The 16,372-nt window shown below is 42.1% G+C and overlaps 1 protein-coding gene across 2 annotated transcripts in view; it reads left to right on the top strand.

Moving 5' to 3' along the window:
• Positions 1–16,372, top strand: part of Chchd3 (coiled-coil-helix-coiled-coil-helix domain containing 3) — a 281,829-nt gene that overhangs the window by 6,064 nt on the left and 259,393 nt on the right. For both annotated transcript variants that reach the window (XM_052720434.1, XM_052720433.1), the window contains exon 2: positions 5,001–5,088. In XM_052720434.1, the coding sequence (XP_052576394.1) occupies positions 5,001–5,088 (88 nt within the window). The remainder of the gene's footprint in view (positions 1–5,000; positions 5,089–16,372) is intronic.

Below are 16,372 nucleotides of genomic sequence, written 5' to 3'. Positions count from 1 at the left end.
CTGTTAGAAGGGTGACGTCTTGAGATTGCTAGAGGGAATAAAAGGACTTTCATAGTTGCTGTAGAAATAGTCAGCATACATTCCGAAGGGAAGTGGATGGAGTATTTAGAAAATACAGGCCAATGTTTATCGCTGAGTACAACTCGAGTGAGTTTTAGCTAACATGTCTGACCAGTTATAGTTATACATAATTTTAATGTTGTGGTTCTTTGATTTTGGGTTGAAATATAGAAATGTAAATTAAAAATGTGAAAGGTACTGCACATATAAATTACATAAACTGATGAGCTTTATATACTGGCTTTATAATATGCTATATTGGATGTGTATTGTATGTGCTTTAGGTTTGGGGTAGAGGTCACTCATAAAGGTCCTGACTCCTTTGCAGTATTTGTGGTGATGGTAATATGCAATATGTAGTGGTTTATTTCTTATTTTTAGTTTGTGAGAATCAAACCTAGGGCTTTGTGTGTGCTAGGCAATTGTTGTACTGTCAAGCTCTGGCCCCAGCGGTATAGAGTTATTAGAATATATTGAAACATTAATGTGTTGTTATAAAATACATGATATGTATGAATTAAATGTATTATATATCACTTCATGTAATATATGTTATAGAGATCACTTAAAATAGCTCTGAGCTTCAGAAATGAAGGCCTGTTTTTCTCTCGTAAGAGGAAATGGTATGCTTTTATTGTATATGGGGAAATTGATGAGGTATACCGCTGCAAGAGCATGTGCCTGGAGATTGGGGCGGTCACTACTGGTCTCAGTGCTCCCTGTAACTGGATGTTGCTCAGGGTCACCTGGGGATGGAGAGGATTGGAGTCTGTGTTAACAAAGCTTTTTCAACTTTGTGGATACATTTCAAATTTACCCAGCAGCTGCTGTCAGGAAACATGGAGCCAGACTTGGGGCACTTGCCTGTCTTCCAGTACATGGGGAGTGAAGGCAGAAGGATCAGGAGTTCACGAGTTGAAGATCACTTTGAGCTACATAGTGAGTTTGAGGCTAACCTGGCTACTTTATGCTCTGTCTCAAAAAACAAAAGAATACAAGCAAACAGAAAAACAAAACAATAAAAATTATGTAGCTGGGGCTGCTAGGGATGAAGCCCTGAGGTAGGTAGGGCTGGAGGCCCAGGGCTCAACTCCTAGAATCACGAAACAAAAAATAAAGCAACAAGAAAAGATGCAGCTGGCCCTGGTGTCTCAGGATACAAAGCTTCTCGGTACACACCTTTCTTAGTTTGTCCTATCCTCTAAGAAAGGAGTCATGGCCTTTTTCTCTAAAGAGCACAATTCTTGAGCTGTTTTTCCTTTACCGTCTCATTCTACTTTATTTTAGGCCCTGAGACAGAAGTACCTGTTAAGGTGTAGACAGTTCACACAAGTATCCCGAGGGCCTTGATTTAGTACTTGGTGTGTGGAATATTTGTTGGATGGATGACTCAGTGATGTATAGGAGCTCGGTGTCATGGAAAGGCCGAGTTTCAGCACAAAGGGGAAATACTCTTGTCACTGGAGTGTTTGTGTCAGATGTAGTGGGCACGAGGAACCAGAGCTCTGCTAGGCAGACATTGTTGGAATTGAATGCAGAATTATTTGTTTGGTGAGTGATTGCTTTTGGATGTTGACTTCATCTTGGGGGGTCTGGTGGGAAGGAATGGTGGCAGAGATAACAAACAGCCACCTATGCGAGGGGAAACCTATGAGTGTGAAGTCTAACGGGAGAGACCAGAAGGTATAAGGGTGGAGAATTAGCTATCACCAAATGAGAAGTGAGATGTGGGAAGAATTGATAACAGTTCAGTTGATATTTTGGGCTTAAGGATCTCATGGCTAAGAAAATAAGTTGAGGTAAGTGTTAAAGGTAAAGTGACCCCTTTTCTGATTTGAAATTCTGAATGGAGTTATGGCAGGTGTTAACTAGGTAAAAGGAAATTGGGAGGAAGAAAGTTGGACAAGCCCAAGTTCAGTTTTGGGCATGTTGGGTATGAGGTATTTCTGTCTGTTTGAGGTCAGCTGTTTAGTAAGTAAAGTGTGTCTAATCCTGGTTTTCAGGGTGCTGGGTTAAAATTCATGAATTCATCACCAGTAGTTAAGGAAGGCTTGGCCGGATGTGATGGCACACATTAGCCCTGCATTAGGGAGACTGAGGCAGGAAAACTCAAGAGATTGGCTAAGGATACCAAGAGCACACAGACAGAGGGCAAAGAACAGAGGAGAGTCCTGCGGCCCTGAGACCAGGCAGCAGGGGAAGCCTGGGAGAACATGAGACTTGGCTAGGTAGAGCCCTCGGAAAAGTAGTGTGGTGAGAGGTCAGAAAGGCCACCAGAGTGCTTTTTTTTTTTTTTTTTTTTGGTTTTTCGAGACAGGGTTTCTCTGTGTAGCTTTGCGCCTTTCCTGGAACTCACTTGGTAGCCCAGGCTGGCCTCGAACTCACAGAGATCCGCCTGGCTCTGCCTCCCGAGTGCTGGGATTAAAGGCGTGCGCCACCACTGCCCGGCAACACCAGAGTGCTTTTGTAGTACACTGAGAGTGAAGGCCATCAGTAGTGATGAGCTGAGGAAGTGGAAGATGGAGGGGCATCACCCTGCCACTTGAGCCAGAAGCCCCAGGGTCCTCACTGACCTCTGTTTTGCTCCCATGTCTTACCAGATGTGGAGTGTGTACTGGAGAGGGATATTGGATGTTGATCTTGAGACTTGGACTTGTTGAGTTAGAACCCCAGCTTCACTGGTGTTTGTCTGGAAGTCATTTTTTCACTCACTTATATAATGTAACTATTTCCCCCACAGGCTTGTTAAGGATTGGATGAGTAAAGCAGCAGGGTAGAGATGACATGCTGTAAGCACTAAGTCCATGGTAGCAAGTTTGAATTGCACATACCTTGTAGACATGAATTATTTTTGAGACAGTCTTCATATAGCCCAGACTGGCCTTGAACTCTTGTTCCTTTATCTGCCTCCATGGTGCTGGGATTACAGGCATGTGCTACCATGCAAGGCTCTAAATATCTTTTGAATATATTAACTATTGTATTAACAAAATAGCACCTCTCCCCACAACTTCATTATAGAATAATTTACATGCCTCCAAATGTACTTGGATTAACTAGACAGTTCAGTAGTTCCTAAAATAACCACTATGTTATGCAGTGACCTTTTAAGGACATTTTCATAATCGGAGTAACGCCTTGAGTCCTTTTATAGTTAATCCGTACAACCATTTCTGCCCTAGGCAGCTTTGTTTATTGATGCTCTATTTATAGAATTGTCTTTTCTGGTTGTTTCAGATAAATAGTCTCAATATGGCCAAACATGGTGACCTACAGCTGTAATCCCAGCACTTGGGAGGTGGATGCAGGAGGTTTGAGGCTAACCTGGGCTACATAGTGAGACACCCATCTCAAAACAAAAAGAAGTAGTTTTGTAGTATGTAGCCTTTGGTGTCTGGTCATTTCCACTCAGCTTTGTGATTTTTGGGTTTGTACATATTGTAGCTTTTACTGGAACTTTATTTATTACTGAACTGTATTCTGTTCTGTGGATATAGAATGCTTGTTTATCTGTTCACCAGTAAATAGCCGTTTGTTTGTTTCCACTCTTGCTATTATGAACACTGCCTCTGCGCGCATTCTGTGCAAGGCTTTGTGTGGACATATGCTTAATAGCTTCTTAATTGGTCCTTTAGTCTCCTCCAGGGGTCCTTCTTCTGTTCTTATTCTGCTTCAATCTGTTGTCTATGCTGTAGCCAGGGTGATTCTGAAATGTAAATCAGATTATGTTATTACCCTGCTAAAATATTCAGTGCCTGTTGCCCCCTGAAACTTAGTTTACTAACCTCAAACGTGTTTACTAGAAGTTTTAAAATCTGAAATACCCACTATTTTTTCTATATCTCCTCTTTCACTACGCTCATTCATTCATTCTTACAGTGGTCATTAGTTGTCTAACCATTGTATTTTCCAGGGTTATTGAGTGTGGGGATATAGCGATAGGACACCAAACCTTTGCTCTCTTGCCATCTTTTTCTATAGTGGGAAAGACAGAGGAAGCAAGGAAGTGTCAGACATTGGTAAGCACTATTAAGAAAACACAGAAGGATAATGCTGTAGTGACCATGGGGCTGGTGACTCAAATCTGCAGGCTGGAGTGTTCCCCAGAGCCTCTGGCCTATTGCCAGCAACCTATTTGGTTTCTCCACTTGGAGGTCTAGTGGTGGCAACCCCATTTCTCATCCACACTCAGTGTGGTTTCTTTGCCTTGTCACTTTCTCTTCCTGAGTTCTGTTCATCTTTCCACCATGAGTCTTCTCTCCCTGAGCCCTGTCCCTGCAGCCTGGCTGGATGCTGCCCATTGTGTTTCTGTAGACTTCCATTCCAGGCTGGCAGAGTCAGGGAGCACCCTTCATGGCATACTTAAATGCCTTGTCTCTATTCTACTTCTCTCTTAGCAGCTTGATGCTTATGAATCCTCCAAGTCTAGCCTGCTCTTGGTACAGAATTAGTGCCTAATCAAAGCTGTTGAAAGCAATTGTGTGTTCTTAGCCTTGAACAGGAGGGAGGGAGGAAGGAAAGTCAGTGAGAGAAAGGGAAGGAAGGCGTGAACTGAGGTCTGTTAATACATAAATACATACATACATGCACACATACATGTGTATTTACTAAATATTTACTGAATAAATACTGAGGGAGTTTTGGTGGTTGACATTTTCTCCAAGACTATAACTTAGTGCACCACACAAACCAAGAAATGTTATTTACAATAAACACTTACTCGTACATTAGAGGAAATAAAGGAGCAGTGCTGTGGGGTGTGGCTTGGAGTTTGAAAACTGTTTTTGCTTGTGCAGTTCTACAGCAGCCCTACAGCTGTTAGTGCGAGTCTAATGAGTAGGCCGTTGGTTACACAGAGTGATGCAGATGTGGGTGCTTGGATGTTATTGCTCTGTCTTGGCTTTTGTCTCATCAGTTCCATTCTGATGTTCCTTTTGCAGCTTTCAGAAAATGTGATCGACCGGATGAAGGAGTCCTCTCCGTCTGGCTCTAAGTCCCAGCGATATTCCAGTATTTATGGTGCTTCAGGTATGGCAGCGTTCTTATTTTAGGGGCTTTCATTAAAAAGAGCCTAAGTAGGAAAGATGACTCTAGTCAAGCTCAGCTCCCTTGTCTTTTGGTGTTTGGATGTTCAGCTTTCTAGGGTGAGTGTTAGAAATCAGTATCAAGAGTTTCTTGTAACTGTTTGGCTGTGTTGTTAATGCACTTTGTGAAAGAAAAACTTTTGTTTTTTTCATCCAACTCCTAAACCCTCTGCTAAGCTTCAGAATGCTACTTCACACCTTTTGTGTGAAATGGTTTGATAGTAGGAATATTGGAGATTAAGGAGTAAATATTTAGTAAATACTTTTTTTTTTTTGAGAAAACCCCTGGGTGGGGTGGGGGGGGGGAGGAAGAACCCCTGAAATTAGAAAATACTCATTTATTGTTTCTGATAGCTATACTGAATTATTAAATACCTCAAATGTTTTTATTTTCTAGTAATTTTTAAAGCTTCTACAAAAGATGTAGTTTGTTATAGTCTGATTTAGTTGTTGTGAAAATTCTATTAAATGGAATCCATAGAGAAATTGTAAGCCTCATCCATAGGTCTTTTTGGATGAGAACAGTTAAGAGACCCCCAGTACTTTTTCTTTTCCCTCACCTTCCTCTAGCTCCACCTGTGTACTTATCCAACAAATAATTACCAAGAAGCTGCTGTGTGTCCAGACCTTCTCTTCCTTCTCATCTGGAGACAGAACCCAGCTTATGTGTGCTAGGCAAGAGCTCCACCACTGGGCTGCATCCCTAGTCCTCTCCCACTGTTCTTGATATTGCCCAGAAGATGACTGGACATGCTCTTGACTGTGGAATGACAAGAAGAACAATATGGGAGGGAATACTTTTGGACCAAGAGTTTTTGAAGTTTATTTGAAAGGGCTTATTTGACTGCAGGTTGTAAAAGTGAGGAAGATGAACTGTTGGCACTTGCCACTGTCCGGGGGAGCATTTGTGACCCTCAAGCTGACCATTAAGTTGACAAATATAACTTGACTTCTGATACCAACCTTAATCAGGAACAGTTTTTGTCTTTTCAAAACTGCTTTTTTAGTAGGAGTGTTGAACAGTCTTTATGGTTAATTAACACAGATGAAAGACAAGCACATATCCAGCTTAACAGCCCACAGACCCCATTTATTCTTCCACAGACCTGCTGCTTCCTCCATCTTTTCTAGGAAAGAGTAAATAATCAAACCTCCAAATGGAGCTGCATTTCTGTTTTCTGTTTTCCTTACTCGTTACATCTAGCCAGTGTCTGATCTTGTCAACGCTGTGTCTAAAATGCTTTTAGATTGGGCCCATCTCTACTGCTACAGTCCAGTAACTATCATCTCTTACTGTCCCTGCACAGATCTCTGTGCTGTGCTATTTATACATAGTGGCCTCCATGTTTTCATGAAGAATGTGAATCAGTTTATGTCATGGCTCAGGTGGTTCTCTGTGGGATGTGTTCTGATGTGATTGGAATCATTTCCTGTGGCCTCTGAGATGCACCTTGACTGGGCCCTGTCTACCTTTTCAGTATTATTATTTCATCATTTATCTCCTGCCATCCATGCTCTGCTTACTCACTATGATAAACTCATGAGCTTCTGTCTTTGTCTGTTCACAGGGAAGTTCCCAGCTCCTAGGGTAGTATCTGCTTCTCAATGCATTCTTCTTCTTCTTCTTCTTATTTTTTTTTTTTTTTTTGGTTTTTCGAGGCAGGGTTCTCTGTGTAGCTTTGCGCCTTTCCTGGATCTCGCGCTGTAGACCAGGCTGGCCTCGAACTCACAGAGATCCGCCTGCCTCTGCCTCCCGAGTGCTGGGATTAAAGGCGTGTGCCACCACCGCCCGGCACATTCTTATTATTAACTGTTAATTTAGGAAAAATTCTGTTACATATTTTGAAAGTAACTACTTCTGATCATTCTGGATCCAGTTCCATGAATTAGGCAACATTTACTGAATGCCTGCATTACAAATAATGAAGCTTTTTGAGTTGTTTCAGAGAGTTTAGATTTTGTGCAGATATAACTAAATGCCTAATAAGACTATAAGGAAGGTAGAGGCAGACATTTAAAAACAAAAAAAACAAAACTCTAGAAGATGTTGAAATTAATGTTAAGTATTTTGATTTAGAAATAAATTTTGATTTATGAATATTTTTAAATTTGGAACTTGTTCTAAAATTGGATTGGTTCTGCTTTGTTAAGGTAGACAGTGATAAAATAATGATGAAATGATAAGTAAGACATGATATTTATATGGTAGAGTTGTGCTGAATCCTTTATCTCTTACCTGACCTTATTCTTAAAACCCTCCATGAAAGGAACTGTTACTAATGTACTTTATGCAGAAGAAAGCTGAGGCACACAGTGATGAATTATTTTGCTCAGAGTCACACAGCTGGTGAGCCACAGAGCTGAGAGTTAAACTCATCCATGTGACTCCAGAGTAAATGCCACTGTGTGTGATGACAGTTTCCATGACCTCCCGCTTCATTTGTAGAAGAGAAACTCCTAGGATGGAAGGAGCTGCCTGAGCTGTTCTGCTGGGCTTAGGAGAGAACCTTCTGTTCTGAGTGCTAGTTGGTTCTTCAAGCTCCGTACTGTCTCACTCTGTGATGAACTGAAGGAGAGGGAAGGTTTTCCTTTTGGAGTTGACTTTTTTAAAAAAATTAATTTATATGTGTGTGTGTGTGTGTGTGTGTGTGTGTGTGTGTGTGTGTGTGTGTGTGAGAGAGAGAGAGAGAGAGAGAGAGAGAGTGAGAGAGTGATAGCATGCATGTGGAGTCAGAGGACAACATTGTGGAATTGATTCTTTCCTTCCACCTTCACTGGATTCTGGGATTGAACTCAAGGTTGTCAGGCTTGCATGGCAAGTACCTTTACCTGCTGAGCCATCTTGGCCCTTGATTGGTTTCTTAAATTGACACTTTGATAGAGTTAAGGGTAGGCTGCCTGACTTCTGTGAGTGCCCATGGTATGTATGACCTGCAGAGCCAGGCATGGATGGTGTGATAAGCTTGACTTTCTTGGGGAATCTGTCTGTTCCCATTCTAGGTTTGACATGACTACAGACATGGCTCATGCTCAGCTGTGACCATCCTGGGCACTGAAGACCTAGACTATCACCTTGTGAGTTGGTGACCAGACTACTCTTGTTCGAAATAAAGAGTAGCTACTCCTTACCTTTGACCATTAAAAATTACATAAAAACTAATCAATGGAAATATAATAAGAATGTGTTTCTCAGATGCACTGGTCACATTTCATGGTCACTAACTGCATGTGGCTAGTGTCTGTCATGTTGGGTAATGCAGTGTAGACTAATTTTGGCCTGCAGGAAGCTCGGCTGTGTGGTTCTAGCCTGGGACTCACCAGTGCTGGGCATTTATCAGGTGCTCTATTGATGTGACTGAGGCTTTGAGGCCAGATGGTTCTGTGTGTTGGTGGCTTGTGACTCTAACTCTGTCCCTTCCACATCACTCATCCTAGGACTGTCAGTAATGGAAACTCTGGGGACATTCTGTGGTGGTATAGTATCTTTTTTTTTTTTTTTTCGAGACAGGGTTTCTCTGTGTAGTTTTGGTGCCTGTCCTGGATCTCGCTGTGTAGACCAGGCTGGCCTTGAACTCACAGAGATCTGCCTGTCTTTGCCTTCCGAGTGCTGGGATTAAAGACAGGCACCACCACCACCGGGCTCGAGGTATAGCATCTTTTTTTTTTTTTTTTTTTTTTGGTTTTTCGAGACAGGGTTTCTCTGTGTAGCTTTGCGCCTTTCCTGGGACTCACTTGGTAGCCCAGGCTGGCCTCGAACTCACAGAGATCCGCCTGGCTCTGCCTCCCGAGTGCTGGGATTAAAGGCGTGCGCCACCACCACCCAGCGGTATAGCATCTTTATAGCAGTCTTGGACATAGCTTCGGCAGGTTTGGGAAGAGGATGCTGGAGGTGTTGGTTCCTCATGCTCGGAGCAGTCAAATCATTTCTGGCACCATGACAGGAAAAAGACCCAGTAAGGCTGTCATGTGGTTCCCTCCCTTCAACCTAAGCCAAAAGGAGAGCTAATGTTAGAATAGTATTTGAAGTGATCTTCCTTTATGTTCAGAAACCAGTTAGACCATGACTGTGGAAATTAGCAAACATTGGTTCTTAAAATTAAAAAAATATATTGTTAAAAGTTCTAACCTCAAAATTTATATTCTCTTCTAAGTTTCTCTCATTGGGGTTTTAGTCAGTGCTCAGTAATAGAGTTCTTATGATTCATAATTCAGATGTGTTGTGAAATAATTTTTCAAGTCTACCGAAATTTATTGATGGAAATGTCACCAGCTTTTTCTGCATTTTTCAGAAATTAAATGTGAGCTGAATTTTTAATGTTTATTAAAATGCTTTCTTTCTCTTAGGACTTACTCATACTAGCCCTAGGCTATTCACATGTGTGAATATAGGGCAGTGTGTTTGATGGACCAAGAACCATAGGATGTCTGAATGTAAGAGCTAAGTTTATCATATGTGTATGTACACACACACACACACACATACACACACACACACACACACTCACACACAGACAAACACATAGTTTGGAGAATATAATTTATGTTCTACAAAAGTAAGGTTTTTTTTTTTAAAGACTTCACTGAAGCTTTTTTTCCTCTTTTTGAGAAAGCTTGAACCAGATCAGTGACTCATTGCAATAAGTATTTGCATGTAAAACTGTTTGGGTAAAATAATACACTGTGTGGCACACAGCCGATTGCAGCACCACTTTAATAAAGGAATGTGCTCTAAAGAACTTCACTGTGTCTTCTGCCTCAGCTTCTTTGCTCCATTGTCACAACTATGTTGACTTGCTCTTATACCCGCTAATTCTCTCCTTAGGTGGACAGAGGGGATGCCATTGTGCATAGTTACACGCTTACCTTTTTTATTAACATCTTGCATCTTTTGATTTTAAAAATCAATGTTGGCTATTGGCCTTTCCCCCCTCCATCTTGATCCTTTAGTTTTGCTGGCCTGTGGTGAGGTCAGTCCGTTCATGTTCGACCCTATCCACCCCTAAGAAACTGTCTCCAGATCAATATGAGAAAATCAAACAGGAAATGGTATTAGGCTGTTTATTGGTTTCCTAAGCCACTGGGAACCTGACGAAAGTGATAAATCTGGAAAAAAAAAAGACAAATGAGCTCATTCTTATTATTATCTTCACCGTGGAAGTTTCTCTGTAAACTTCTTGTCATTGTGAAAAATAAGAAAGATTTGCCAATTTTTGTTAAGTGTATTGCTGAGATCACTAAGTATTTGGCAGCCTTAACAAATTGCCGGAAACCAATTTGAGCAGGAAATAGCACAGCCCAAACTAAGCAGCCAATTTAGGGAAACAGATTCATCTATATGTTGTATGTATTTTTTCTCCAGAATCTGGCCCTTCTGGTTATTTTTAAACAGCTCCTTAAGGCTCATTTAGACACAGCACTGTAGGGAGAGTTCAAAGTTAACAAGTCCTGCTTATTCCGTTGACTGGTGTCTGCACATCTGAGTGAAGAAGGTACAGTGTCTTAGATCTCCTTCGGTTATATGTGAAACTTTGTGGATGCCAGTATCCTAATCTGTAGTTTTTGCATTACTGTAATGGATAATTAGCCTGGAGGTTCCAAAGCATTAAATCTAATCTCTAATGAGATCATCCTGCTCCTAAAAGAAGATCTGTAACAGTCCACCTTTAATGAGTGATGAAGAAAACTCATGGTTAGTTCTTTCTGTGAACAGGTATTGGTATGGCAGTGATCTTGGACTTGAAAGAACAGGTATTGGTATGGCAGTGATCTTGGACTTGAAAGAACAGTTTGGTCAAGTCATATTTAGCATGATGGTGTTGTGCAGTATTTTTGAGTAAAGGAACCAATATGCAAGTGAGGTAGAGTGTATACAGAAGTCTGGGAGGCAGTTTAGGAAATGAAAGGAATGGATCAGAAGCTTGGCTTGCTGTGAAGGGATGTAGACTTGAGGCAGACCTTGAGGAGAAAGGGATCTGAGGGGTGTTAATGTGACAGATACTTCATATAAAATCAGTGAATAGAGCAGATTAATTCTGATAAGGTTTCCTGGGGCCTAACCAGAAGTTAAGGAGTTTCATCTTATCCTCTAAGGTCCTGGCAGCTACTGAGAAGTTTCATCTAATTTTAGATTAGAAGATTAGAAAATTGCATTAGTGGCTTCTTCCTTCATGTACATCCAGATGTTAATAACGTTTTTATGGTTAAAAATGAAGTGCCGATTTTTTCATTGATATTTTTATATTTAACAAAGACATCTGAGTGGTAAGAATACATCTATTCTACCATTGCGTAAAATAAGACCATTTTCCTTTTTTTTTTTTTTTCTTTTTTTTGGTTTTTTGAGACAGGGTTTCTCTGTGTAGCTTTGCGCCTCTCCTTGGTAGCCCAGTCTGGCCTCGAACTCACAGAGATCCGCCTGGCTCTGCCTCCCGAGTGCTGGGATTAAAGGCGTGCGCCACCACCGCCCGGCCCATTTTCCTTTTAAATGAAAAAAATTATAAGCATTTTTATTTATCCTTATTTGGCACTGTGAGGACAAGAAAAAGAATACAAAAGTTGTTCTTAGCTGTGTGAGGCCGTGTGGCACTGTGGGCTGTATCATGAGTTTTGAGCAGGTAAATGAGATGTTAAGATGGTGTGGTGGTTTGAATGAAAGTGGCCTCCATAGGCTAATGTATTTGAATGTTTAGTCCCTAGTTGTGGAACTGTTTTAGAAAGAATAGGAGTTGTGGCCTTGTAGGAGGAGGTGTGTCACTGGGGATGGGCTTTGAGGCTTCAAAAGACCACGCCAGGCCCAGTCTCACTGCCCCAGAGCTGTGCATGCTGCTGCTGCCGCCATGCTCCTGGCAATGATGGTCATGGACTAACCCTCTGAAACTGAAAGCAAGCCCCCAATTAAATGCTTCCTTTCGTAAGTTGCCTCAGTTGTGGTGTTTCTTCATAGCAGTAGAACATAGCAGTAACTAAGACAAGTGGTTTCTTGGCAGGGTAGGGAGAGGATAAGTTGAAACCAGATAGGGAAGGGAAGCCATTTTATGGTCTTTGTAGATGTAGTAAAGGCTGGGGATTTGGGGGACCTGGTAACTTGATGATAAGCCTGCATGGCTGGGTAGTGATGATTTTTGGCTCAGTCCTTATCTTCTCATCTGGGTCACTTTACTTGGTATCATCTGATTTATTACTCTTGACCTTACATTTTCTTTTAAGAAACCAGCAAAAGTTTAAAATCTATATGAACATTCTGAGGAGGACTTAGGCCTTTTTATATAACAGTCAATTCCTGGCTAGGAAGTTTATATTTTAGGGCAGCCTGGGGATAGTGCAAGAGGGGTCACACACACAACAGGTGCAGTGCCAGAGGGAAGGAGTTACAGAGAAAAAGCTTAGCACTTTCTGGAATATTCCCAATATTACACTTTACAATAGTCCCCTGCCATTTGGAAATTCTGCCTAGTGAACTTCCTGTTAGTGGATTAAATGTTAGCTCTGTGGCTTTTAAGTAAATTTTTGGTGGTCCCGGCCTTGTGACCACCTCTGTAATTTACCACACATATGTGCTTACAGGTGATATGAAGGCCAGTGGATCAGAGAGTCCCTGCTTCTGGCTAGCTTGCTGAGAAGCAGCAGCAGCATGGGAGGGGCCTATGTGTGAGGATTAGAGCTGGAGGAATGCCAGTTCCCACAGTTCCTGTGGGCTAGAGTTAAGGCATATGCTACTTGCCCTGAGTCTACACTCTGAGACGGGAGGAAAAAAAGAACACCTATTTTTTGCTTCAGTAGATTTTTGGATACTAACTTTAAGGTGATTTTAAGAGTGGATTATATTTTCTCAACCGTTCATGGATAAGACAAATAAATCATGGATATTATTAGAGGCAAAAACTATAAGGTAGGAATTTGTAATCTTGTCTCAAGATTTATAAAATACAAGACTTTTGTCTATCTAAACTACTCTGATGGAGTATGGAGAATAAAGACATGCCAACATGTAGAAATACTATTTTTGACTTAAATCTTATATGCCAGTTGTAAAATAAATGCCTAATTAGCAATCTTATTGTCTTTCTTGAAATTTGACAGATTTTATAGGACATCATTGGGATAGCCCAGATCTCTTAAAACAATTGCCCGAGAGAGCTTCAAATGTGCATTTTTCTATCGCATGTGGAGATATTCAAAATCAATCCATTGACTTTCCAGCTGTCAGCCAAATAATAGGTTATTGTTGTTGATGATGATGTTTTTTTCTTTTAAAAGACATTTGAGAAAGTAAGGCCTGGCCCGCCATTTTATTTCTTCCTGTTCCCCTTTTCTATTCCTCTGCTTCATCCAGTTAGTCCTGAAGTACTCTGTATTAGGCCATGCCCCGCCCCCCCCCCCCCCCCCCCCCCCCCCCCCCCCCCCCCCCCCCGCTTGGGAGAATTAAGTGTTTTAAGCTTTCCTTTTAAACCTGTTCTAGCCTAGGGCTTCTTGACACTTTGCTGACAGCTATCACAGTACTGGAGGGCCTTGTAAGGCCTTGGGAACTGTGGATAGAAAGGATCATCAGACTTTTCCAAGGAGTGGCTATGATGTGCTTGAGACAATTCCTGGTTCCCCTGAGTAAGTGGATAATTGAAATATGCTCTTTAATTAGCCGGCAGCAAAAGATTGGAGCTTGAAATTACTTGGTTGCAGGGTAGCATTGATAACACCTTGGTTACTCTTTGGTTGATGGTGTGATGGTGAAGTACATAGTCTGGAAGCCGAGCTGCGCTCACACTGGTGGTAGCATTTCCGTCCTTAGTGACACTGGGAGTAGTGTTGCTCTTGCTCTAGGCTTACAGTGATGCCATATGCCATCATTGCTATCATGGGGACACCCTGTCTTGCTCCTCTGCATTTGGTTAGACGTTCCACAGCTGTATTCTAGGTTGTTTGCCTTCTGATTTCAAGTTTTATGGTCTCCCTCATGGTGTCACTGCCTTACTCTGACCACAGTCGTTTCTCCCTGCCTTGCTCAAACCCTCTGTGCTTGCGGGCCCTGCCTCCGCCTTGCAGTTCTCAGCCTGTTCTCACCATAGCCCCAGAACTCTTTCATTTCGGTAAGACCAATTATGCCTTGGTTGAAGATGTGGGAGGCTCCACCTTCCCCTTGGGAGGAAGTCTAAATCTCTTGCAGCCACCATGGTCCTGCAATACTCTGTTGCCCGGTTGGTTTCTTCTGTCATCTCCCAGACCTTCCTTTGTCATGCCTGATCTTTTCGTGTGTAACCAGAATTGAAGCCCTGAGTGTACCTGAGCCTGTTCTTTTGAGGACATGCTTGTGGTGTTCTTTTCTCAGAGCTGTTCCCCTAGCTGTCTAGCCCAGCCCCACCCCACTTTACTGTCTACCATGTTTGTCGGGAGGACTTCTATACTCTGTTTTAGACTTCTTCCCAGAAACCACCCTGTGAGTGATCCCTGCCTGCTAACCTGGGTCTTGTGTGGACCCACAGGGCCCTGTTGTACATTGCCTGTGTAGGACCTCACACGCAGTCCCCAAATTGTTCTTTAATTCACTCCTTCAGTGACCATAGCTTTGTTTTCTCCTCTGTTCTCTGAGGCCCTCCTTGAGGGCGCTTCCTTCTGGGTTCCCTTGGTCAGTGTTGACAGTCTTTTTGCTAACCTGAGTAGCAGTTGCAGAACTGTGTTTACTGTAGGTAAACACTGACCTGTTGAGCCTGCGCTAACTAATGAGCCTAGAAGAAGGTCTCAGGGTTGGCATGGTTCCTCAGAAGCCGTTGACTTATCTTGCCAGTGTGGACTGCTTAAACAGATGATTTTTATTTTATTTCATTTTATTTAATTAATTAATTGTTTTTGTCTTACATACATTGGTGTTTTGCCTGCATGTATGTCTGTGTGGGGGTGTTGGAGCCACTGGACTGGAGTTACAGACAGTTGTGAGTTGCCATGTGGGTGCTGGGAATTAAATCCAGGTCCTCTGGAAGAGCAGCCAGTGCTCTTAACCACTGAGCCATCTCTCCCACTCCCAACAGATAATTTTTAAACACCTCCTTTTGGTTCACAAATTTTACTCACCCTGTCAGATAGACTTCATTGATGTACAGTTGCACACAGGTGTACCTCTTTTACTCCCTACTTGCTTTAAGCCTTTGAGAGCAGTGACTGTTTGCTGCATGCTCATCTTCTGTTTTCTCAGCTACAGGGACTGCAATGCCAGCTGTTCAGTAACAGTTTATAGAATGAATGGGTTGAAACAAACCAGAAAGTACAGCCCGACGTGTAAGTACATGTGTTAGCTAGAGTCAAAGAGGAGAGGGGCCTTTCCGTTGAATTGGTTCCAGTGGGGAGGGATATGAGGATCTTCCCCATGCTTGGGATGATACACTTGTTCTTCCAGTTTCAGGTCTCAGCTATGCAGATCCAAGGACTCCCCATTGAAAGAGGCTTTTAGAATACTATCTGGAGAAAGAATGGGTTTGAGGCAGTGGCAGGAATGGAGTTTGACTGGAGATTGGGTCTCACTCCTAGTCATTGATTTAGTTTGGAAAGAAGGTACTCATTAGCACAAACTTGCCAAAGTTTAGAAGGGACTGGAGCAGGGTATTGTTCTTTTGGGTTCTTAGCTCTCAGCAGGTTTTACACCCTACTTTGCATCTTCATAGCTGCTTTGCTGCTGGGATTTGGCTTAAGTTAGATTAGTGTGTTTGGGCCTAGAGTTCAGCTTTGGCCATCTTCTTTGTTGGGAGGTCCTCACTTTCCGTGGAAACGTTGGGATCCTTAAGATTTAAGTTTCTTCATACCATACCTTTTTGTGGGGCTTTACCTCACTTCCTGACTCAGTGTTCATAATTCTTTTCTTCCTAGAAGGATCTCTGCCCTCTTCTGAAAGCCCTGGGCTAGCTCTCTGAGGTCTTGGGCTTCTGGTGTCCTGAGGCACAGCTGGAAGGAAGGCTGCCTTTGCTCAAGCCAGTGTGCAGAAGCTAGGGAGACTGACTCCTGTGTATTTGAACACATCAACATCTAACTGCCAAATAAAGAAATGAACTACAACTAAGGATTTGGTTTAGCTTCTATGGGCTTTTACAAACATTGCTTCCCATCGTATCTCCTTGTCACATGCTCTACTGCAGCAGATTGGTTTTATTCACCATTTTATTTTGGTAGGTACATTTAATTTATCAGGTGTAATTAGTTTGCTGTTGACATAATGGCTATGTAATGACTTTAAAAATAAGATAAAA

Source organism: Peromyscus californicus, unplaced genomic scaffold (genome assembly GCF_007827085.1).
Source record: "Peromyscus californicus insignis strain IS unplaced genomic scaffold, ASM782708v3 Scaffold_6__1_contigs__length_162567912, whole genome shotgun sequence".
Taxonomy (NCBI): domain Eukaryota; kingdom Metazoa; phylum Chordata; class Mammalia; order Rodentia; family Cricetidae; genus Peromyscus; species Peromyscus californicus.
This window is presented reverse-complemented; position numbering and strand designations above follow the sequence as displayed.